We start from the raw sequence: 26987 nt of genomic DNA, 5'->3' as shown, positions 1-26987 counted from the left end.
GGCCACGCGACGATTTCTAGGACTATCAAAAACGAACGTTCCGACGCTCAAGGAAATACTAATGAGTCACTGGATCATTGGTCATATGTCCGCTAGGTTCGGAGTCTGGCATAACGATTGCTTTAGAAGCTGTAGATATGAGGTGGAGATAGCGTAAGTCCAGCACTTCCTATGCGAGTACCTTGCTTTTCGGAGAAAGCGTTTTAGATGTATGTGATACAATTTCTTCTAACACGAAGAAAGTTTGGCGAAAACGTCATGAAATGTTCTACTAGGAGACATGGTGCTTAATGGTATCCGAATGTATTCTCTAACCAGATCTAGCTGCCTTAACTAGCCTACGTAACCTCTGTGATAACACTATGATGTCCAGAACTCGCAAGATTTCTGTTAAGACTTCAACGTTCGTTTAACTGACGGATCCGTGACGATATTGAGCCGCACCACGTGGGTCGCTAAAGGATAATGTGGAGTCGATAGCTGGCGATTGGCCAGCTGTAGAAGTTCCCTTGACCGAACGCGTTCAATAACCGGCCCGAAGGATCGTGTAACTTTGTATGTGAGCGTTTTCGCCCAACGCTCGCTCAGCTGATTGTGAGCCCATCTGTCCAGGGGCAGGCCGCAGGTTGCCAACGGAATTTCTATGCTCTCCCTGTCAAGTGGGATGGCCTCGAAGGTGCCCGGCCTAGCCAATTCATTAGTCCTGCAATTTCCAGTAATTGAACTGAGCCCTGGGACCAAAATCAGTTCAATTAGGAAGTATTCCGAGGCAGTTGAGATAGAAGTCAGGCATTCCTCGACCAGTTTTTATCATACCATTAGCGAACTCAGCGCCTGGCTGTCAGCGTAGATATTCACCTTCCTATTAGTCGGCAATACGTTGGTGCCTAGCCAATCGGCTGCCTCTTTTATAGCGACCGCCTCGGCCTGAAAGATGTTGAAGAGATCTGTCTGCGAATAACATTTAGTAAGATTTCCTTATAGTAGACACCTCCTCCCACCGCCCAGATTCGATCCGACCTCTACTCCAGATACAAAGTCATTGCTGGGAGAGTTTTTAATATTAAACCTATTTAAAAAACAATGACGTCAAAATAAAGGTAATTAGTGGACGTTGTTAAGTTCACCAAGTTCGGAAGAAATTGATAGATCGGTTACCGAGATACACCTTTGTGGTCACAATTGGGCGTTGCCACACCCATTATCCAAAAGCTATAATGTTCCAATTTTCTGCTAAGTAGTTATGGCAATCATCGATTTTAAATGAATTAGCTCCAGTAGTTACCTATTTATCGCAGTTTTCGTGTTTCTGAAAATTAGCGTTATATGGCAGGTGGGCGTGGTTATTTCTCGATTTCAAAGATTTTCAACACATTTCTTAGTTAGACCCTACTAAAGGCTCTTACCGAGTTTAATAAGGATTGGTGGAGAGGCTACCGAGATACAGCATTTCATCATAAAGGGGCGAGATCACGCCCATTTTCCAAAAATTTCATAATACTATTATTTTTTACCACAATTCTACTTCACGTACTGATTTTCAACAATTTGCATTGAATATTTTCTGAAATATCGTAGTATTTGCATTTTTAGAAAATACCGTTATATGGGAAGTGGGCGTGGCTACAGTCCGATTTCGCCCATTTTCAGTACCCACCTACCCTAGATAAAGGGCAAACCACGTACAAAATTATGCGAACAAAGTTAATATACCCTTGTGCACAAGTGCGCTCGGGAATGAAAATATAAAAGTTTAACTTTGACCTTTGCTTTTGGTTTGTGTAAAATAATCTTGATGTGATTGAAATAAGCATGACAAGTTCCACATTTTTTTTTTTCTTTTTTTTCTTTTGTATGTCTAAACGGTTAGTATTCTACACAACGACTACTTCGGACTATTTCTGTCTAAATACCGCAGTACGGTATTGGGCTAAATGTGAGTATGAAAACGTAAACAAACAAATGTCAAATTAAACTCTTGAGGTTCGTAAATACCCCAATGACTTGTTCATAGCAGTCGTTCATAAACACAAAACGTTAAATTCGAGTTTATGGCTTACCGTGAACCTTGTATCGGTGTATCGGTACTATTGCATTGTGCTGGTAAAATCCAAAAAATTTTCTTAAACTTAATTAAAAAATCCCTTCAAATTAGAAACCCACATACCTTGAAAAATGGACCATTTGACGTAACTACTTTAAAATTACTTTAGTAACTATAAACCTATAACTTTAAATTAAAAATTGTTTTTATCTTCTTTTAAATAAAGATAAACATTCAATTTTCATTTTTTTTTCTTATTCTAGTAACTGAATATACACACATGTTTGCCGATTGGGACATGGTATAAAATGTACTTCACTTCAACGATATTCTCACCATAAATATTAATTTTAAAGAGGAAGGCCGGAGTCAAATTAAAACAACTATTCCGTTTAAAATTGTTTTCTTTTATGAAATATGTAGTAGTGCTATGTTTGGTTGAATTTTTTTGGCTTCGATTTTTTTATTATTGGCCTACTACAGCAACCACTGTGCACTCTAGAGAAATTTTTGCAATTCGGTCGACTGGACTCAAATCCTGACAGCTCTATAAAACTTTCACACAGCCACGTACTTATGGACCTAAAAATCGTGTACCGTAGGTCGTAGTCGTGTAGGCAACTACTTAAGAAACGATACAGCTTCATAACTAAGATGAAGGAAGAAAAAGCTATAACGGCACAGAAGGCATTCAACACGTATTGGTCCTTGATCTCATGCTATGGAAAGTAATGTAAGATGCCTGAAACTTGATTTACCTGTTCTGTCACAGCAACTTCTCAACTTGTATGTATGTATGTACATAAGTTTCATATCAACAAGTCTGATTCTTGCAAATGCGCTTTTTTTAAAATTCATGCAATGCTTCGGAATTTTCGCAAAACTCTTTGCTAGATTAAATTAAATGCCCAGAAGGATTTAAGAAAATATCGAAGAAAATTTGTGAAAGAAAGTATGGATGATGCAAAAAAGACAAAATAACATATGCAATAAAAGTTGGATGGGAAAAAATGAAACAAAATACATAGAAGTAAGCAACGTCGACAGCTAGAAAAGTGCAGTAAGTGCAGCGAGGAAATAAAGAAATTGAAAATAAATAATCGAAAGCATAGTGCTCCTCACAAGTTTTCATATTCAAAATTCTTTACACAAGCAGCTTGAATCGAATATTGGCATTGTGTGGCTGTAGATCTTTGTGCGCCGGCTTGAATTGGCAGAAGGATAATGCAACAACGTCACACAGCTGCGCTAGAAGACACTCATAGTTTTGTCATCAGCTCGGCAATCAGCTGTGGCAGGACGACGTAAGCGGCTCGAGGCGGAAGCAGGCTATAAAGAGCCTTAGTGGCAGTCGCTAGACAGAACCATGTAGAGAGAGACAGAGAGAGGCATGCAGGTGGTGGTGTTTCGAGATGCAATACACTCAGCGCATATGACGTTGATTTCTTCAATGCAAATCTATAATTCACACTTGTGTGCACTACTGCCACATGCTCTACTACGTGCATACAATTGGCTTGAGTGTGCTGATTTCCGGACTGTCTCTTCTTCTTCGCGAATGTCTGTGTGACGCTGACGCCTGCAATTACCCGCATTCAATAGCACATCCTACCGTTTTCTTTGCACTTTGTGGCGACGTTTTCGAAGCCAGTCGATTTTCTTGAATTGCAGCTGACAGACTATGCGGGTTAACAGTTTGTATGTATGAGCACGCAACGAGGTATGGCCTTCGTCGTTGTCAGAAAAGAGCGGTGATTAAAGAGAGTGCGCCTCGCCTGCTGACACCATTCAATTGGCATAATCGTTTGTCATATTGTCATAGAAGTAGTGGAAGGTATGGCATTTTTGTTGAATGCAAATCGTGTGTAAGCACATTGAAGCCAAAGATAACGAAAAGATGAGATGCTTATAAAAAATTTTAAAAGAAATCATAACTACGGATAACATGCCGAAGATAGGGAGATTAGCTGTTCAAGACATAAAAAAAAAATTCAAAAATATTGCAAATTTTTGCTCAGTATTTGGCCGAGGCATAACACAAAATGATGGGCATGCCACCTTAGACCGCATTCGAACTACTCGGCAACGGCGTCTGCTGTTTGAGGCATGAAGAACATAGATTCTTAAAGTATGCTGCAACAGTTCTTTGAAACTAAGCCAATCGGATAGAGTTTAGAATTGTTTCTAGTTATGTTCTGCTGATATGTTCAATGCTTTTGTTATATACGGTTTCCTAGTTTGGGGGATAATAGAGCGGATTCTTTAATATTTTTTTTGGGTTGCATTAAGTTCCGCCTTATTTTCCCAGTTTTAAATATCTTTAAGAATCCTTGACCTTGCCAGGGTCATCGAAGATTGAAGTAGAGCGCGTCAACCCTATCAGTGGAGAAAAAAACAGCCATTTGAGGGTAGGGATAAATCGATACTATCAAAGTATTACTCAAATCAGTACTTGTACTTGTATCAAACAAGGTATCGATACCTACCCAGCATCGGAAAGGTATCGAGTACTTGTAATTGTATTTATTTTTTTCACAACAAATGTGCATTTTTACAAGATTATTTATTTTTTAATATTTTTTCATACAACAATTTTTTTTTGTTGATTTCAAAAACAATAGAAAACATTTCTAAAAGAAAATAGATAACGTTTTTTCATGTAAAATAAGTTTAAGGAAATAACTCCTTTTTGTTATATTTCCCAAAAACATCAACTTTTCCAAGTATTTTCGTGAAATGCGGTTTCGAGATTTTAATATAGTTGTTCCAGTTTTTGAGAAAAGCCTCTCACAAGGAACAGAAGACAAAATAACCCTAATGTATAGACGGGCTTGCTTATATAGCTATGGAAATGTATTGCACATATCTTCCAATTCCTCTAATGGGTTGCTTTTCAAAGAAGATGCTAAAGCATAATAAGTTTTGCGCTTCCGACGGAAGTACTTTTTTCGATATATACTTGGATCGCAGTAAAAAGTATCGAGTACAAAAATACTTGGTTAATTGAGAAGAGTATCGAGTATGTATTTACTTGGATTTACTTGTAGCGATTCATCCCTATTTGAGGGCTGTCTTAGTTTGCCTTCCTCCAGATCACTAACGCACCTCATCATTCAGCCAGCACTTTCCGACAATTAAAAAAGTGAAGAACAGGATGTACGTCAATAGACTCTGTTCCAGATACATCGGATCCTAATGAACTGTTTCGCTTATTGAGGGTTGCTGACTAATTGATATTAAAGAAATTTCACCAATCGAAATATCGAGTTCTCTTGAAACATGTGTGGGTTCAAGTAAATCCAGTACACTTAGGTCCTTACGTACCTTAAAAACCATTAGCAGGTAAAATGCTATGCTCTTCAGCTTTTCACTAAAGTTTCACAGTTACATGTGACAGAATTTATAGCTTTTAGGACCAGCTGGCTGTCTGAGAAACTATAGATGTTGTTTAATCCGATTGCTCCTGTCCTTTAGCGACACTCCTCCTCTCTTCAAAAAAAAAAAAAAAAAACTTGTAAGCATTCTTCTTGCATTTATTTCAATCAATTCCAGAAACGAGTACAATAAAAAGCAAATCAAGTATTTGAACAATTTTAGCCTTGAAACATTTATTTAAGCGAAAAAATACCGATATTACAATTTTTTTTTTATTTCCACTCGAAAAAATCATAATTGCTTTTTTTTTAATAAATTTGGGAAGTTATCAAATAGAATGTTCATGTTAATGGCAATGAATCTTGGGATCAATTACACAACATATCTGTGAATTTTCAAGAGTGTGCCACCAAAATAAAAAATAAAAAGTTTAAGCGTGCAGAATATCTGTTGCAACAATTTAGTAATTTTTGACATTTAACGATATTCTCATTTGAAATATTTAATATACTTAAAAATGTTATCATTAAATAGCGAAAATGTTGTTCTTGCCAAATCGAACGAATCTTGGGTTATACAACTAGTGTGACACCAAATTAAAAAAAATTACATTGATTATTCAAATTTTTATTGGCGCACTTGAAATTCATGCTAAAATTATTATACACATGAAGAAATAAATATGCATTTATATACATGCATATAAATAATTTGATTCTTAAGAGATGGCGCGGGAGTAAACGTGTTATTTTACAGTACATGGTTCTACGTGGCGTATATGTTATATTCACAACTACCGGTATACTAGGACATTCAAACCCGAAGCAGTTGAACAATCCCGGGATTTCGGGACGCAAAAATTCGAATCCCGAAATTCCGGGATTTTTCCGGATTTCGACTTTATCAAAACTTTTGCATTTAACAGTAGGTTCTCCTTTTTTAAACCACACAGATTCATTGCCACCGTTTTTAGTCTTACAGGGAGCAAAATGCACCTTAGTAAAAGAGTCTGTAATTTAATGTCTAAATATTTTTAAAGTATTCTTAAATATCTATATTAATTTTAAAAACCCCTTACTAATATCTTCAGAAATTCAGTTTCTACAAAACGCTAACAAAATAAAATGAAGACCAACCCTTCCTCACTCTAAAATCTTATTGTGTTTTCAATTGCTACCAGATTTTTTCGTTTTTACACAGTTCCTGCACAAAATGTTTGAATAAGAAACAGTTATTCGTGTAGGTTCTGAAATTCACGTCCGAGTGCAAATGACTCAAGTTCAATTTGAATCAAAATTTTGGTGTTTTGTATATCTCGTTTTTCATGTCAAATGAATTAATTTTTTTCGTTTTCAACATCTCTTTTATTTCGTAAATGACTCAGTCAAAATGTCGGGATCCGAAAGCTGTAATCCCGGGATTTTGGGACATAGAAATGTGTTGAATGCCCTAGGTTATACATATGAGCACGAGTTGTTATTTTGACTTTCTTTAATATATATTTTTTTTAGTTTTCATTTAAAGAAAATTTCGCGTTGGAATCTATGCTCTTTATGCAACACTAAAGATAATGCATTGTCTAAGATAACTATGCTACGATTTTCGACCAAAAACGCGTTTTTGTTGAAAAATTTAAGAACACGTGAAATTTGATCATATAGACTGGTAAACACTATATACAGTGGTCCGATAGGTCAAATGACCTTTGTACTCACAGTTGCTCCGAATAGACTCTCACTCCGAATTTCTTTTCCATTTTCTATCCATGGGTCTGTGTCTATTGCTCCCTGCTAAGGATTTCTCTTTTAACCTTTTGTCGAATGTTATTTTCGCCACGCCATATTACTTCCGGCAGGTTAGGCTCGGGCATTTTATTTCCTCATAATGTCAATGGGTAGTGTGTTTACCATCTTATTCATCGTGGGTTTAGCTTCTTGTTTAGCCAGGGTCCCAGATATTTCGTTGGAAAGGAAAGGTAAATTTATGGATCTGAGGTACTTAGGCTTCATACGACTTTTGAGTTTTTAGATTTATTCGGTATATACTTAAGAGTGAGAACATCTTGAAATGAATTCCTTCATGCGATAAATGCAAAAATACAGAAAAAAATCAAAACCTATATTTTGGAAAGTAATTCTAAAGACAAAGGTATTTTTGCTGAATTTTCTAGCATAGAAGCTATAAAATACCATTACATTACAATTCCTTATTTGTTCTCCTTATTGAGATATCAGATTTTATCATAAGAAAAGTCCATTTTTCACACTGTACGGCGCTAGATATCTGAAGGCCACCGTTATAAAACATACTAACGTAGTGTCATTCATCCAATCGGAATTACAGGTTATATAGAGTTTTCCCTTACATATATACATATGTATAGAGACATATTTCCATTTTGCCGTCAAATGACGAATAAAGAAAATGGGGTTCATGACTCCACTCTAAGCAATACCGCGCGATTAACGGGGCAGGCTAAGAACACTCACTCGATATTCGAATTTTAGCTCTCCGTCAGACACATGTTTCCATGGGCACATTCGGTACGCATTAGCTTGGCATTTATATAGAAATTATGTACAACATTTGTTCATTTGAACTTATTTATTGTATGTTATTCAAATATTTATTTAATTTTTTGGGCTTTCTTTTGCAAATAATTGCGACAATGGTGGCATTTATTTTATTATTTAAATACACTGGCGCTCAAAACTGAGTGCATGTTCGAAATTTTATTACTTACAGTAACATAACTTTTTTAATAATAAGCGGATTGCTTTCCAAAATATTTCGTCGAAATTCGTCCTTATTATCTAGAAATAAAGCCTAGTATACAGAAAAACTAACCAGAGATTCACAGCAAAAACGCAAGGCAACTCTATTTACTCAGTTTTGAACTTTTCTGTTTTGAGATTTTAGGAGATATACATATGTCAAGAGGATTGTGGCGACTCCCTTGCCTTTGGTAGCGATTTTCATACGTCTGGGAATGCTCTCTACTGAGTTTTCTATGATTTCGCTTGGAATATTACGCCATTATAATTTTACTCGCCTCCAAGGCTCTTCCACGTTACTGGTGCTCGTTTGTGCTATGCTAATCCTCTCTTGACCACAGCGCTCAATTTTTCGATAGCGTTGAGATCTGTGATTGGTGCTGGCCAATGCATTACGTTAAAATTTTGCTCAAGCAGCCGGCGTCGGTGTCGAATATTTTCAGAATCCTTTGGATTTCCATTCCGCTGGCAAACAACATTTTACGAAGAATAATTTTCTATAATACATCAATCCTCTAACGACCTTCCAAATTTGCTTTTTGCGGGATTTCTTCAAGTAACGGTCAAAATGTTGAGCCACACTTTAGTTTTTGTATAGTAAAAAATTTCAAGGTGAGAGCCACAAACTGCTGATAGCGTTCTAATGTCCCTTAAAAACTATTTGCTTTCAATAGTCATAAAATAAATTCAGACATAATACTAGCAACTCAAACAACAAAAAATTTAAATGCAAGGAGTCAGCTCTTACAATTGGCTTAATAAAAATATTCATAGCTCACAATTTAAGTAGTTAGAAGTGAGTGAGAATAAAAAAAAAAAGTTGTTTATGCGAATTTTAGAGCCTACCAACCAATCCGTATGTGCATGCATATAAACATAACGGCGCACATTAGGGTGGCTCACCAAAAAAAAATATTTTAAGACTTTCGGCAAAATATTTCGAACAAATTTGATATCTACGTGTACCTCCAAACATATTATTATTTATTCAGACCTTTTAGCTTAAACTCTTCTGAGGTGCTTTTTAAAAACAAGTTAACTTATAAAAAATCGGCTTTTGAAGGAATGTTCCCAATGCGCCCAGTTCACGTAAATCTTAATATTTTTCCGAAATATTTTGGTATAAGTCTTAAAATATAATAAATTTTCTAACTTTGAAGAAAAAGCAATATCGCGATTTTTTTTTTTTTGTGTAGCAAGGGATGCTGCCTTATATACATACACACGTACATATGTAATTGACTGTATTCAAAGAAGTGTTAAGAACCGGCTACGTGTATTCCATGCTAAAGAAACTACGTGTGAATTGCACGCACCCGTGGGTGGGGGGCAAAGCATATTTTTAGGGTTGTCTTCCGTCTGTTTATGTGTTAGAGAAAATATAAGTTTTTATGTGCCAGTTTGGTTGTTGATATTTGTTGATAGCAGCGTAAAATTTGTCATTTATTTTATGGCTATTTCGACAATAACGACAACAAATTGGCTTAAGAAATAAAAAATCATAAATGTGAAATGGTCCAGAAGCTACTTCGAATGGTGTATTCTAGTCGTGTATACAATAATTTGCCATATGAATTTCTAAAAGCATATATTTGGTTCGCATGACAAGTAAATACACAAAAGTAATATAAAGGACTTACTTTTTTTCAGTATTAAAGGAGTGTAAACTGTATGCAATATAATATATTGAAAATGTCTGAGGAAAATGTCACAAAACAAGAAAGAATTATTTTACTTAGACTCAATATCTATGGCGTCTTCACGTTAACGATGAATAAGGTATGACGAACAGTAGAAATGACTTAGACATTTTCATTTTAAAAATAATACGACTTGGCACCCAAGGGTGGACAACGAAAGCGAGCGTGCTCAAGAACAAAGCGCAGAAGGGCCTCTCTGCCCTCCCGACGAACGATTGGAGCCACTTTGCAAAGGAAGAATATTTTATTTTCGATTCAACCCGATGATGGTGACAAAAAAATAAAAAGCAGGAAGACGATTAGCCCGAAAAAGCTTAGAACATCAGCGTTTTTATAAAATGAAAAACGGATTGTGGCCCACTCTGAAAAACTTTTTTTCTTTTAAATAAAAAAAAACAATACTTACGTTTCTCTTGTTTTTATCACAAGTACCAATAATTTGAAAAAGCGTTTATTAATATCAAAATATTATATTATAGGCCACTCTACGCAACACTAAAAACGAAAAAGAAACAGCAGGTTCTGATATATTTTTGGGGTTTCTGATTACGAACCAATATGGCAGATGAAAAATCTAAATCGATTTTATCCGCTTAAAACGTGTTCCTCTGGGCTTCTTGGGCCGCTGATTGCAAATTTTGAGTAAGATTGAAAAAAAATTTAAAATATTTAACTGATCAGATTCGCTTGAAACTTTAAAATCAAGGGTTTTAAAGTCACTGTTTACGATTTGAAGATCAGATTTTGTCACGGGAAATGTTAAAATTCAGCCTACGTACGTGGCGTATGAGTACGGTGACCATATTTATGGGAGCCGAATACGCCACAAAAAAAAAAAATAAATAAATTTTTTTCATAACAGCTTACAGATCTTAAAGCCTTCTTCTTCAATGATCCTAGATGTACTAGCCCTGAAACAGTATCCTTATAGTAACATCACAACTTTGTATGACAAATTTCTCGAGATTTTTACCTCGTAAAATTTGTTAAATTTTAGTATAATAAAGTGCAATTTTTAAGTCGCAAATTGTTGGGCAAATTTATTTTTTTTTGCAAATGAGCAGCACTTTCCACTTGCCCTTTATTATACTCAATTTCAATGGGTTACAAAAATGCAAACCAAATTTTTTTCTAAAGATTCTAATTAAAAAGGTTTTAGATTTTGTAGAAACATTGCAGAACTAATTTTTATAGTTTTTTGTGCAAAGTTGGACATTTGGTGTTATATGGTTTTTGATAGGAAAAGAGATTTACTTTCATAAAATAATTAATACTAATACTAAAATGTCGAGTCCTAATTTCCGTTTTGGTCACTGTATGTATTCCTCTATTCGAATCACAGGCATTCAGATTAGAAAATAATTACTATTTAAGGAGAAAATTACGATCATATACCAACATCACTTAAAACTCGTGCATTGGCATGCTATTTTAATGAGCAGTTAAGGCGTCGAAACCCCGAATACGGAACAAATATAGGGCATTAAAAGATGTACATAACATCTGGCGTCGCGTACGGATGGGACGGATGGTCACCGTACGTATGAGTAACATGATTCGTAATAAGAGACCTTAAGAACCCCTGATTACAAATTATCATTATTTTAACTTAACTTTTTTTGCCGCCATATTTGGAACTTCAAAAACCCTCAAAGAAAACGTTTCAAGAGTATCGGATCGAATTTAGTTTTTTTGTTGCCCATACATCAGGTCGCTTAAGAATATAGTTTTATGTGTAATACCAGAAGTTTACTGTTGCGCCAATTATTAATATGTATGTGTTGAGTAATGAGGATTATGTATCCCACTATTTTTTCTGAGTTTATTTGTACATATTATCTTGATTTCTTTTTATAATTATTACTTCTTCCTTGTTTATAAACAGATGGGTTTATATACACAACTGCAAAAAAGTAACATATTTTTAGTAATTTTACCTTGAAAAATAGTCAGATAATTTAAAAACGTCTAATTAAGGAGCCATTTTTATTTCCTTAAAATACTAGAGCTACTCAAGTTAAGCACTAATATTTTTTTAACAGCTGTTTTTGGTGTATATAGGGAAAACCCTAATAAAATGGCGAAATAGAACGAAAGGGACGATTCCTTTTTTACTTTCCTGTTTTCTATAATCTAACTTAAAACATTTGATCACAACTCTTCAAGTTGTAAAGCAGAAAATGTCAAAAAATATATTTTATCATTCCGCGCCGTCGCACTACTATTTTTTTAGTTCCGTCAACTGACACGATCTACGATTTTACGTCGGTGGCTGGTTCAGCTCTTCGTCATATCTTCGGCATCTACAGTCGGATCTTAAAGTATGATAAATCATTGCTGTAGGCTCGAAGCGATATTTTTTTGCCTCAGAGTTCATTAACCTCAACTACTTCTTTCTAGTACTTGCCCATCAGATCTCATTTCTATCGCTATAACGTACCACTTTAATGACGGTAAATTCTTTAAACTTTTGCTAAACAAGTATTTCGATTATTCCAGTAGAAATATTGTAAACGAAGTTATTGCCGAATGTATTGAGGTGCCATAGAAAAATAGAAAAGCTGGGCTCGGCCAAAAACGAAATTTTTTCCAAATTGCCTTGCAAAAATACTTGAGACGCAGGGGTGCATAACGAACTTTTTTATTTGCTTGTTTTGTTGTACGGTTTAATATGCATACTCATACCACTGGAGAGATGTCGTTAGTTAGCGCGAAAAATTCATGCTTGACTATTGGCTACAAAAAAACACGAAATTTTCCCCATAAAACGGTCTTTTTCATTTTTTTTGTTCAGTTGCAGTGACAGTATGGTTGCAATCGAGCCTACCCATAACGGATCTGTATGCAAGTTTCGTAGAGTTTTTAGCAGTAGCACCTTTTTTTTTATTTTTGCCGACAAAAAATTTCCAATTTTGCAAGCTTCACTTTTTTCCCCCATTTCTGGCTGTTAGATTTTCATCTGCCACTTCGGTATCGGCTGTCGGCCGGCGTGTAGATTTACTACTAATCGATAGTGGAATGCATTTATTATAGCCAAAGCAACAAGAGGCAACTGCAAGCAGCAACTGCGAGCTACTAAAGCAATAAAATCAAAGCCTACACTACGACAGCAATATCAACAGCACATGCACACATACAAATAACGCACGCGTTCACTCTTAACCGTGAAATTCGAAATACTTAGGGCCGTTTTCTCATCCAACCTTTAGTTTACCGGCCACTTTATCGTCTCGATATACGAGTTTTCGTTTTCTCATCAGCGCATTAATTTCTCGAATCGATAAACTGTTGCTCACCCGATGCAACCTTTAAAATTTGTACCCAACTTTAAATTTTGGTTTGGTTTTGGTTCATGAGTCAGATATATTAGATATTTCAACCAAGGTTTTGGTTTTTGCTAGCAGTTGCTCTTGCTCTATATTTGCTTATGTTGCATTGCCAACCTTTGAAATTTTATGACGAATGTAGTGAAGTTTCACTCTCGGAAATGTAGTGAAGTTTCACTCTACGGAATAACAAATTTATTTTTACAGGCAAGATAAGACAACGAAACCACTTTAAAGTGAGGAACAATTTATCTGCCCTGTTAGTAATGGGAACTTTACTGCTTACAGCCCTGTATGCAGCTCTCAAGAAAACGGTCAAGAAAAAATTTCCATTATTTCGCGTGTGTGTCCAAGGAATTTTGACATTTTTGATACCTCACAGCCTGTTGCCTCACTCTTTCCTCAAGAAATAATGGAACGGGCATATATTTCTGTTGCAAACCTGGGTTGCCTTGTGCTCTTTTTTCACAAAAAACTTTAGAAAACCGTAGTAGAAAGCGTAGTAAATTTCTTAAGAACTGCGTACTGCCTTAAGGAAATTTGACTCAAGAAAATTTCTTAGCCATTTCTTGTACGTCATTTTATATGGAGTTTTTGCTTTTCTTGAGAGCTGCATGCAGGCCTTACATTAGAAAACGGCCCTTACTTACTTTGTTCAATGTTTTTAGTATTTCTCTGTGTTCGCTTGCCGATGACAATGCTTGGTCGCTTAGTGTTGGCAGCTTTGATTGTTAAAGTATAACTTCACTTCCTGTGAAGTGTCGTCGCAGTGAAGCGGAGCTGCTGCGCTTAGTTACGCATGAACAGCGGGCACAAGCTAGCAGCCATAAGGTTAACTCATATTGATTGGTTTTGCCACGGGCCGACATTTATTCACCGGAATTTTGCGCCATTTGCAATTGCTTGTTTATTTTCTTTTTAACTGCGCTCAACGTATGCGGCTATTATTATTGAAGAGAAGTTACTCCAAATTTTATATTCTTAAGAAAATTATTTTAATTTTTTTTTTAATTTTTACCGATTTTGATGAAATTCAGAGCATATGCTGGTTTTAAAGAGAGATCGTCCAAATCGGTTTACACTATCGTCCAGTAATGCCAGCAAAACAGGCGCAAATTAAACAAAAAAAAAAATACTTTTTTGATGAAATTCGGTATGCCCTGCTCGTCCGACTTGGAAGATAATAAAGAATTTCTTATTACGGCGCCCACCTCCTATACAACTTTTTTGACTCCAAGTACTAAATTTTATGAATTTTGGACAAAAATGAAAAGGCACATTTATTTTATTACTAAAGAAGAGCATATTTCTTCATTTTAAAAATGACAATACGATGTATACTCTCAAAATTATGTAGAATTTCAAGGTAAGCTCTTTTATGCATTTCCAAAGATTTATAAAAATTTAAAGCAATGCTTGACCACAGATTGGCTTTTTATATATCCGCACAAGTGGAAAAATTATTTCAAATTACTTGCGACAAAATCAAAATTTTATTTTTCGCATTGTCCCTACTTTTAGCTCGTGTCATGACTGCAAATATGCATATTTAACAAAAATTCTTGTTGGTTTGGGTTAGCTGTCCGTTTTTACTACTTTTGGCCGTTGTAGTCCCATTGTGCGGTGCTACAAAAAAAGCCATGAAATACACCCGAAATAAAACTCAGTGTGGGTTGTAGGTATGGTCGAGTACAACATGAAAATAGGTTCCTTATTGTTCCTGAACGCTTCATTTAGCTACTTTGAGTAGCAGGCCGCAGAAGTAAACAGAAAAATGCAGTAGTGGAGGGCTTAGCTAGAAAAGCAGCAATCTCAGCTCCCATAAGGACTCTACTCATTCCTTTCAGTAGTCTCAAACACGACGAAGAACACTGAAAAAATATCATAAGTATTTATTTGAAAACCCAGAAGCTTAATTGAGGGCGCTACAAGCCAAAGTAACACAAGCTTCTAATTAACCTCCCTAAAGATAAGCTGAGGATTATCACAGCTTTCTCATGGGGCACTTGGGGCTAAAAGAACAGCTTCTGGTCAAATGATCTATGACGCTTTTGCAATCCAGCGAAAGAGACACCATTGCGCCTATTCCTTGAGCGTGTGGCCGTATTGAGAGGAAGAGAGAAAAGTCTAGGCTCAATGTGACCAAAGGACGAGCGCAGACACTACCTGCATCTAAAAGCTCTTAATAACTTTCTGGACATTGTGGCACTAAGCGAGGTCTTTTGTTAATTAGGTGGTAAAGGGTATTTCATTGGATTTGAGGAGAGTATTGTAACGATTAACCAGCCATAGGTATTGTTTAAGAATCATTTTTTATAGAACCTTAATAAAACTAAATTTTAATTTTTTTAATGAAAAACTTATTATTTTTTCGATTCAAATTCAAAACTTCTAAAGTCACTTAACCACAGATATCTACATATGTATCTATACACCATCCATCTATGCATAAAATCAAATATTTAATAGTTAATTGCGAAACATTTTTCACTACATATTTGCAAATTAAACTACTAACTGCCTTAAACTTTAACCAGCAAATGGCAAACACATCTTACAAAAGTACCAAGCTCATAACAAGATCGACCATCAGAAGTGAAAAACATGACAAACAGCATGTCAGCAAAACAACAACAAAAATAGACACTAAATTATTTTTCTACACCAACAAACAAAAAGTATAAAAAATACCATATAAAGCACTTATTGCAACCATGAAAATCGAAATTCAATATCTTCAACGTTACCATTTGTTCGCCCCCGAAAAACAGACACACGCTAACATGCATGCACATACCTACACCAAATAAACGTAGATTGCCAGGAATTGAATTTCTCGAAAGTGGTAAACATTTGATATATTTTCGGAATAAAAACAGTACATGTTTGTATGTTTGTACTTATGAAGAGATGTTATAGAGCGAAAAGGAGAATTGTGCAAGCTGGTAATAGCGAATGAATTGGTCAGCGCGCTGGTGACCATTCGAAATGATTTAAAGATACTTAAAGTAATAAAAATTTTCTAACAATTTCTCCCTAAAGGGCTGGAAGTTAAGCACAAACTGCCACATACATATAATCTACACATACAGTGACTTACACAATCTTTCAGGTTTCTGAGAGGTTCGCAAGGTATGGTTTCTTTGCCCGCATAATTCGTTCTATTTATTAGGCGGGAATAAACCTTTCTCAAGTGTCAAATGTTTGAAAATGATTTGATATTAATTTGAAAATTACATTTTTCTCAATAAAAATGTGAGTTTGAACTCCATTTGAGAATATGGTTAACTCTCAAACAAATTTCAAAGGTTATTTATCAATTGTACTTCAAATTGATCATAGGTTATGTATATTTAATTTGTATACCTTTCATGAGCATGAAATGGTATTATAACTTTGGTCCGATGTTTGTAAGTACCAGAATAAGAAAAGATAGACCCATAAAATGTATACTTAAATGATCAGAACGCCAAGCTGAGTCGATTTAGCCATGTCCATCTGTCCGTCTGTCTGTCTGTCTGTCTGTCTGTCCATCTGTCTGTCTGTCTGTCCGTCTGTTTGTATGCAATCTAGTCTCTTAGTTTTCGAGATATCCGGATTAAATTTGGTAGGTGGGTGTATTTTTATAATTTGTTATTTGTCGGAACCGGAAGAATCGAACCACTATAGCATGTAGCTCCCATACAACTGATTGTTCAGATATGAGATCTTTCGTTATAACTCCTCCATTTATGCAGCTGGGAACATGATATTTCGCAATATTTCCACCCGTTATCAAAAAAAATACTTACAGTGAAAATGGCGAAGATCGGGTCGCTATAACCTATAGGGTGTAAAGGAAACATGATTGCCTATTTATATTTAAGATACTTATTCCTTACATTTTTTAATTAAAATTTTTTTTATATTGCTAAAAAAAGTTTACCAAAGCTTTAGCCAAAACCATATAAATAAGTGTTCCAAACTTAATACAAAATTTTGGAAAATTCATCAAATATTCATCGAAGTTTCGAGCTTTTTAATTTTAATCTTAACATTATTTCTGGGTATATAGTTTAATAGCCCAAACAATTTTAGCCGGCTAAAAAGTTGCGTTGATTTTGACGTAGAATATGTCTTACGTTTCGATATGTTTCGATATGGAGGCTATGCTCAAATGTTGTAGTTGTAATTTTTAGAGCTTCACGAAAACGCTTATTGCACGAGAACTAATGAAGCGATTTCAAAGAAAAGTATGGCGTTTAAAAGATAAAATTCAAGACCTATGTGGTCAATTTTGAATACATAATACGCAAAAAATGTTCGTCATATCAGATTCGTAATTTACAAAATGAGGTATCAAATTAAAGGGCTGGCCTGTGGATGCACAATAACTTCTAATTTTTGCAAAAAGAGTTGCTAGCTGACAAAAAATTCAATTAAAGTTAGTTTTATGTTAAATCAATTATTACACTATTTGTATCGATCGAAATGGTTTTCAAAAGGCTTTATTTCTTAATTATATGTAGGGGGGTTGCCAACTGCTTCGAAAACAAATTTAGACTTAAGTAAAGGCAGAAAAATTTAAATGTATATTCTGATACTTACATCCGACCAAAGACGTTGTGGTATGAAAATATTTTGCAGAGAGTTGCCACTTTGTTACAAAGATTCAATACAAGCAATAGGTTAAATAAGTTACTTCAATATGAATGAATTTGAAGAAACTTTATTTCAAAACTACATGTAGGAGGCTTGCCACCTGATTTTATAATTAAATTCAATTCGAATTAACAGTATTTGATATTTCAAATATGTATCACTATACAAGTGTCAGACGAAAAAGGCTTAAAGAAGTTTTGGTTTAAAAATAATTTGAACAGTATTGCCATCTGTTTGCAATGTTGGCGTCAAAAAAGAGTATTAACAAATATTTACAGGTCTATTCTGCACGTTACCGAAGATTTTGTAACCGGAAAATTTTATTACCAAAAAATGTTACCAGTTCTTGTCACCGCGATTCTAGGTACGTTGGTAATGCAGTTAAAATATTCAGCAATTCAGCTATGAAGAGTTGTACAAATTCTGGCATTGCATATTTCACGGGGCAATACTTTGTTACCAGCTTATGAGATGGTAACACAACTTACCGGTTACAATAGTGCACAGAATGCGAAAATGGTTTAAAAGTTGACAGGAACTTTATTCACCGGTTACAAACTTTTTATTACCAGCGCAGAATAGACCTGTTAGTGTAAACATTAATAACATTAAAGAGGGTTTCCACCCGTGTAAAAAGTTAAACTCAAATTATTTACTAAGTCAAATGAATTATTTAGGTAAAGGTTAAACATGACAATGGTTGACATGGGTTAAAAATGTTTTTTTCCGAACTTTATTTAAGAGGGTTGCCATATGTTTTAGATATTAAATTCAACTTGAATTAAGGAAATTAGATACACAATTCAAATGTATCGCAATATGTGTGTCAGTCGAAAAAGGTTTAACAAGGTTTAGTTTATAAAATACTTTTGATTAGGGTTGCCAACTGTTCTAAAATTATAATTGCCACCTTTTTTAAAATTAGAATTTTAGAAGGTGGCAATATATCCTGAGTTTGAATATTGAAAACATTGAAGAGGGTTGCCACCTTTTTAAAAAGGTAAACTCAAATAATTTAATAACTGAAAGCAATTACTAAAAATATGGGTATCAAATGAAATGGGTTTAAAAAGGATTTATTTCTGAACTGTATTTCTTGTGATCTGCATACCGATTTAAGAAATTGTTATAGAAGAAAATTCCTTTTCCATTTCTTGTGCGCCATGTTATAGGAATATTTCGTTTTTCTTGTGAGCTGCAGACATTCTTCGAATTTGCATTACGAATGAAAAAAATCAAACTTTATTACATGTACGATATGGCGTATGAGTCACATTATTCCTGCTCATATTTCATAAAAAATAATTCCGCATTTTCATTTGACCATTCGAAACTTATTTATTTGCCGTCGATTTTCATTGATAGTAGATTGATTTTTTGGCAAAAGAATAGACTTTAATACATATACATACAAAAATTACAAAAGGTTTGTTATTTTTTAATTATCTCCTTATTAAAGTTTGATTTTTTTTTTATAAAAAAATAAAATATCTTGACTTGATCTGGAAAAACGGTTTACAGGTCCATAATTTTCAATCCTATATTAAGTCTACGTGTTTCTGTGTTTTTTTGTGTCATCACAAAACTTGAGATTTTCCCTAAAGTGTTATTAGTGGTTAGGGCAAGTATATAAAATCGGTAAATATTTAAAATTTTTCTATAAAATGAGATTTTTCAGTTGTGTCTGCGCTCACTTTCGCACCCATCGTCTGCTGGAAAAAATCACATTCGATAAAAATGTGAAAGTGAAAGAGTTATAAATAAAGTGGAAAACAAAAAAAAAAAAAAAACAAAAACAAGATGCATGTATACATTGAAAATGAAATGATAGGGAAACGTTATGCATATATGGGCATGTATGTACGTGTAAAATGTATGATGATAAAATACACACAAACTCAACCATGTTTTCATATGCACATATGTATGTGCACGAATATGTTGGTCAGAAGTGCCAAGCAATAACGAGTAGCAATAACAAAAGCAATTGCATGCGACTGACTGCCCAAAATAAGAATAATGGTAGAATGCTATAGAATAACAAAATACGTATCTCAGCAGTGAAAACAAAAACCCAAACAACAATAATAACAGTAATATAAAGAAAAAATACAACACTTGCCAATGCACCAAAAATACAACACTTGCTGTGTCATGTCGACGAAATGGCCAAAATGGCCATGTGTATAAAAGTGAAAAGTAAAACTTTTTCATTTGCAACGAAAGCAAACACATAGCGAACATACTCGAACACGCGCATACTCGCACGCGCCAATGTATGCAACGGAGAATAAAATTAAAAGTCGAAATGATTTGAACGTTGGGAATGGACAGCAGCGCGCACCGTCGAGTGCACTCTCATTTAGTTTCTCATATGCTTGCTTTTTCCTTTAGCACATTTTAATGCACTCGTAAGTATGTACATTAGGGCGGGTAGAAAAACACAAAATGTTTGATACCAAAATTTTATAGATCTTAAAACCTGCTATTTTAATTCCTTGTTCTGGATTAGTAATTTTCAAATTTTTTGAAGTATTGAGTATTTCCACTCAAATTTTAAATTTTTCAAGCTCATTCCGCACACTTAAGATATTGTCGCAGCGGACTAGGATTTATTTTCTGTAATTAGAGATTAAAATAGCCCCTTTTACAAGTTTCGTATCAAGCCTTTTGTGTTTTTCGACCCGCCCTAATGTACCCACATGCAGCCATGTAGGTACATATGCATGTGTTTACATTCCGCCATTCGCCCACATTTGCGCTTTCGTTGAAGGCACTCATTTATTGCTGTTTGCCGCTTCATCTGCTGCCTGCTGCCTGCTGCAATGCCGTCCTAGTGCTCGTCGTCGTCACAATCTTCGCAATCGTCGCTGCTGCTGTCGCATGATAGGCAATCTTGCGAAAGGCTGATTGCATGTCATTTTCACTTGATTCTTCCACTTTCCATTTGGCCATTGGCTACGGCTTTCCTTGATTTTTTTTTTTGGCAATTGACGGCTCTCCCATGGGACAGCTGTAGTTGAGTGAAATTTTGCTTCGCATTTCGTTTATTAAATTTTGGTGATAAATATATGCAAAACTACGGTGGTTAAATCGGTTAATAGATATGCAGTTTATGAGGAAATCTCACGAGTTGTTACATTTTTCGACAAAAACGTGTTTGTTAACGAAAATGGTGGTGGGATAATAATATCCTTAAAAGAGTTTAAAAAATCCTTAAAAAATAATTAACATTTAAACAGTCCTTACAAAAGGATACATAATATTAAAAATCCATATAAAATGATAAATGTTTAAAAAATCCTCATAAAAGATAAATAATTTCAAATATGCCCAAAGAAGCATAGTAATATCCTTAGAAAAGGATAACAAAATTCTTAAAGAAGGATAAAATTTTAAAAGTCGTTACATCAGGATAAATAATTTTTAAATCTTTACTAAAGGGATAATAATTTAAAAAATCCTTATAGAAAATAAAATATTTTAAATATCCTTAAAAAAGGATAATAATATCCTTAAAAAAGGATACACATCCTTCAAAAAGGTTTAAAGCTTAAAAAGTCCTATAAAAGGGTAAATAATTTTAAAAATCTTTATTAAAGTATAAATAATTAAAAATCTGCAAAAAAGGATACCTATATCCTTTTAAAGGATAAAATTACAAACACTATTCCTTAAAAAATTTTAAAATAAACTTAAAAAATATTCTTAAAAAAAAATAAAGTATTAAAATATTAAAAAAAAAATACTAAGATATTCTTAATAAAAATATAGAATTATCCTTACAAAGGAATTAAAAAAAAAAAAAAAAAATTATATATATATTTTTATCAAAAGAAAGTACATAATAATAATATGCGTGCAAAGAAGGCGCCGCAATTTTGAGGGTAATGCGCGGTCGTAACTAGCGACAAACATAATTGAATTTTATTTTTTAGGGTTTTTGTATTTATCGCAACTCCGTTTTTTAGAGGGGAGAAGTTAATAAGGGATGGGGGCTATATTAATATAATTTTGTTTGTTTAAATAAATTTTTGAAAAACTATCCGTAAAATATACTTAAAAACTTTTTTGTAGAAACGAGTATTTCATATATTTTTTGGATAAATAAAGTAAACTATAATTTGAAATATTTGTTTTCAAAACGGTATTTCAGCAGTGGTAAATTTTGTAAAAATTCAGTTATTGCCAAATTGTTGAACTGAGAAAAATTAGTATAAAAAAAAAAAATTACAATATATTTTCGTCTGGTGAAAGTGGTCTCCTGATTGTTATCTTCCTGACGGTAGGAGAAATTAGTTATCTTTGTTTGTATGCAAAATTTTACTTCCATATATTTAGAATTTAATAGGCATTACTAAAAATTTAAGCGAAAGTCCTACCTAAATACATTTATACATATTTCTCGAAATAACTACTGTCACTGCTCCGAAAAATTTATGTTTTCATCTCTAAATTTAATTCAATTTTAAATACTACAGGGAGCAAAAATTTTCCCCGCAATAATTGCTCATGGCAAATATTTTAGTTTTAAGTGTTCGTCGGCATAACTCTATATTTGCATCAGCATGACATATTAAGTTTCCCTCCCACGCACACATTTACTCAAACTAACCGCTTAGTTGTGGGAAAACTCTTTTATCATACATACTTACTTACTTACAAACATATGTATGTATGTCTCCACTAAAATCACTGTTGAAGGACCCTCAATGCCGTAGGACAACTGTGATATGGACAGCAATCATTCCCGAGCTGACAAGAACAAAAAAGATACTTACATACACACAAGTTGAAATTCATTTGTGTGTACATTAAAAATCATCGCCGAAAGGGATTCTTACATACTTTTCACCAATTTTGTAAATATATAATTCTACTTGTGTCTGAATTATGTGTTTGGGTACTGATTATTGACACAGATATATTGTTACGGTTTCATGGCATAATATTTATATACTGTAAGTATGTAAATATGTCCCTTTTGATGACTTAAAGTCAACAAATGTTTCTCCTATAAATGGCACAAACGTAAGTGTAAATAAGTGATCAGATATGAGCACATACAAACATGTATACACATACATAAATATGTGAGAATGGTTTTGAATATGTACGTTATAGATATTCAAGGACGTGCGCTAAAGTCAAACTAGTCAAAGGCTTAAACAGGGAAGCTGTAAAAATATTTTTAATGGCAGTGATTGCTTTTTCTAGTTGTGGGAAGCGAGGAAAGCGCCTTGACGTATACATCATTGAGTAAAAGGCTTAGGTAAAGGTAAGGTAGGGGTAGACTCCCCACCTTAACAAATGATCTAAATAGTTCCAACATTCGTATAAGCAATTACATAAAGTATAACAAATGGGAAAGAATTCCCACCATACAGCTGTGTTACTCTTAAAAGAAATGAACGAACCCTTAATTCAGGAGGTGCTTCTGCCCGGCTGATTACTAAGGCTGACATCGCCGCTCTCCAAGAACTGCTACTACAGCCGCCCCGTAAAGGAACACAAATTCGGTGTTGAGTGTATAGTGGGAGAAAGGCTCCGTCGCCGAGTGTTGGCGTTCACCCCAGTCGCGCAGAGACTTGCCACAATCCGCATTAGAGACAGACTCTTCAATCTCGCTCACTCTCGTCCAAGCGCCGATGGAAGAGAGCTGCCGTTTTAGCGATTTCAATGTCATCGTAGGCAAGGAAGGGATCTTTGGACACGCCGATGGAAAGCCCAGCCTGCAGGATGAAACATTCGGTAACGAACTGGCATTGATCGACATCTCCAGAGCCCGGAGCATGGTGTCTACAGCACTAAGTTCCAACAGAAGGATATTTATAAGATACATGCCTGCCTCCATATCGAAAAACAGGAAACCAAATCGATGATGTTGTAATAGACGTAAAGCATTCGTACAGTTTTTTAGACGTGAGGGCTATACGAGAACTTAACATCGTCTGGGACCACTACCTTGCTCAACGTTAAAAATCCGAAATCACAACATATAGCCAGCATCTTTGCTACTCGGTCTTAACACCAAATCTTTGAGAGCACTCTTAAACAAACATACTTATGCGAGTAGTGGAATCACATTTCCTGCTCAGTACGTACCGCCGCCAAAGAAGTAACCGCATTCCAGATGCCGGCTATAGGGCCACGCTACGATCGGACACAACTCGAGCTACATGTGTGGGATCGTTATAGGGAACTGAAGAGAGAATAGAGAAATAAGAGGCCGAAACGCGTGAGCGCGAATAAGTAGCTGGAATTGCTGGACGACATCAAAAACGCCCGAAAACTTTTGCCTTTTTATTGCCCGTTCCTTGGTGTTTGTTCTCAAATTAATGGCCTTGGACTGCAAATTATTAAAAAAAAACACAATTATTACAAAATGGATATCAGTCAAAATGGTTTTAAAAAGCTTCGTTTCTTAACTTAACTGTAGAAGATGCCACCTGTTTCAAAAATTAAATTCAAATTGAATAAAGGGAATTAGGTAAAAGAAATATGTATCACCATATAGATACGAAAAAAAGGTGTTTCAGAAGGTAGTAGTTTGAAAAAAATATTTTGAAGAGTGTTTCCACCTGCTCGAATGTCAAATTTACACTCCTTATAGGCAAGTTATATGAAATTTCAAAATATGCATGTCAAATGAAAGAGTGTTAAGAAATCTTTAGTTTGAACCCTAAAATATTTTTGAGTTGTTGGATAAGGGTTTAAAAAGTTATATTCAAATTACTTAATAAGTTAAAGGAACTATTAAAATATGCGTATAAATCTAAGGGGTTTGAAAAACCTGAACTATATTTGGCGGGGTTGCCACATGTTCGAAAATGAAATTCAACTTAATTCAATATTGTATTAAAATTTCTGCCGCAAAGTTAGACGAAGGAGAGTTAACAAGGTTTTAGCTTTTGAATATGGTTGCCATTTGTTGAAAAAGTTAAATTTAAATCATTTTAAAAATTAAATGAATTATTAAAAGATGAGTATCAATCGACATTTATTTAAGAGGGTAGCTACGTGTTCGAACAATAAAATTCTACTTAGTTCATCAGTTTATTTAAATGCATTTGTATAACAACATCAGGCTAAAGGGATTCAAAAAGCTTTTAGTTTGAGAATACTTTTGAAATGGATTTCCACCTCTTTGAATAGTCGAATTTAGCTAAATTATAGACACGTTTTATGTAATATTAGAATATGGGTGTCAATCGAACAAGATTTATGAAAGCTTTAACTTGAAAATATCTTTGATTAGGCTGGTCACCCTTTCGAAAAGTCCTATCGATCTAACAATATGTATTATACGAGAAGACATTTTTTGTGATAGTCAAAAGATTTGCACCGTTCTTTCGAATTTAAAAAATAAGACATGCAATTAAAGACCTTAACCTGTAGATGGCCGATAAAGTTTACTCATTTTTTAGATTTTTCAAATTCAATTTTGCGCGTTTTAACGCCATGCGAGCTCACTAGTTTCTTAAATTTTTCTTTGGCATTAGTTTGTATCGAGATTTTTCGTAATAACTAATTTTACATCCGGCCCCCACTAATCGCAAACTTTTGTTTTTGTACTTTTTGTTACAGCACCCGATCACAGCAACTACCGCAGCGATGCGAAATCGGCTACAAACAAACATGACGCCGATTTGCTGACCGACGACAACGAAGCCATACACGGTGCTGCCTGTACCACAGCTAGTACGCATGCGCTGGTGCGTTATGTAGGCGTGGCGCTATTTATAGCATTTTGTGTGCGTGTGTAGCAAATATTGAGTCGATATTAGCAGGAGAAACAACAACAATGGCAAACACCACAGTGAAGGCGAGAGCAGTAATGTGGTACAAAAAGTGTAAATTTAACTAAAATAATAACTAAATAGAGTGGACGTTAAGGTTTAAAGAAAAAAACAATTAAATACAGAAGTAAGGTAACTTAACTCTATTTACTTGTACATGTTGCAAGAAAATGCTTGTTTCTTTGATTGTTTTATGTTAGGGGCCGAAATTATATACGTACATATATTTATCAGTTTAAAAAAAAAAGTTTACCTCAATTTTTCAATGAGTATTTTCACAAATATTTAAAGCCAAGATTTTGGTTCACAATTACTTGCCGCCGTATTCAACAGAGAAACCGTCAAACTCAATTATAAAATAATTAATTGTATAGAGCAGTTGATTAAAGATAAATTAACTAAAATATGTGCATAGTGAAGTAAAAAGATTTATGTAAACTAGTACACTTTGCTTAGTTGCGGGCTTCATGTACACGCACACAACCGTAGAAATAGACAAAAAGTACACATTTATACATACATACATACATATGAAAATTATACATAGATTTAAATTTAGCGACTAAATGCTGCATTAATTGAAAATGTAGTATGTATTAGCTGTGCTGTGTAACGGTGTAACACCGCACAATTGTTGATTATGATGCTGAGATTTATGAAATATTTAAAATAAATATAAGTATATTAACTAAGCATTAGTAATAGAACATATGTACGTACTGAGGCAACTTGCTAGGGTAATATATATCAAAACTAATTCAAGCAAAAAAAAAAAACTAAAATTAAAATAATAAACTATTATATTTGAGACTTGATAGCCTGCCTGCTTTACTTGATGGAGTAAAAGTTTTTAAATTTCCTGACTATTTTAATTTTTTGGAGACAAATTCACATTTCTTTGTTTCTTTCTACAGGTATTAAAAAATTGGAGGGCTCACATCTGCAAGACTATTATAAAGTGTGCAAAGCAAAAACAAAGCAGCATCCAATTTTTTCTAACTCACAGCACCGGTTTTTATCTCATCACCCCATTTTCAAAATTTTCATCTTAGAGCTAACTAATATATAAAAAAATATAAAATAAAATACATGCATGGGAAAAAGTGCATACAGGACGACGCAAAAAGACAAAACAACTGTTCTCAGTAGCATATTAATAGTTCTTGAATTGCTGGGAAGGAAAAAGAAAGATCTGTAAAATTACGCCGAAAAAAAATCAAAAAACTCGAAAAGTTTAATTTTTGAAAAAAAATAAACATTAAAAAAAATATGAGTAGCCTATAGTTCTAAAGCTCCAGAAAAGAAAAAAACTACTACAAAATTTTACA

At 34.3% G+C, this 26987-nt stretch overlaps 1 protein-coding gene across 1 annotated transcript in view; it reads left to right on the top strand.

Moving 5' to 3' along the window:
- Positions 1 to 26495, top strand: part of LOC118749671 (muscle, skeletal receptor tyrosine protein kinase-like) — an 81402-nt gene extending 54907 nt beyond the window's left edge. Inside the window, exon 7 of the mRNA XM_036484470.1 lies at positions 25448 to 26495. Coding sequence (XP_036340363.1) covers positions 25448 to 25626 — 179 coding nt within the window. The 3' untranslated portion in view covers positions 25627 to 26495. The remainder of the gene's footprint in view (positions 1 to 25447) is intronic.
- Positions 26496 to 26987: the final 492 nt, after the last annotated feature.

The sequence above is a fragment of the Rhagoletis pomonella genome, unplaced genomic scaffold (assembly GCF_013731165.1).
Source record: "Rhagoletis pomonella isolate Grant_MI unplaced genomic scaffold, Rhpom_1.0 Rhpom_scaffold_00030, whole genome shotgun sequence".
NCBI classification, from domain to species: domain Eukaryota; kingdom Metazoa; phylum Arthropoda; class Insecta; order Diptera; family Tephritidae; genus Rhagoletis; species Rhagoletis pomonella.
Note: the sequence above shows the minus strand (reverse complement) of the source record. Positions and strands in the feature narration are given on the sequence as shown.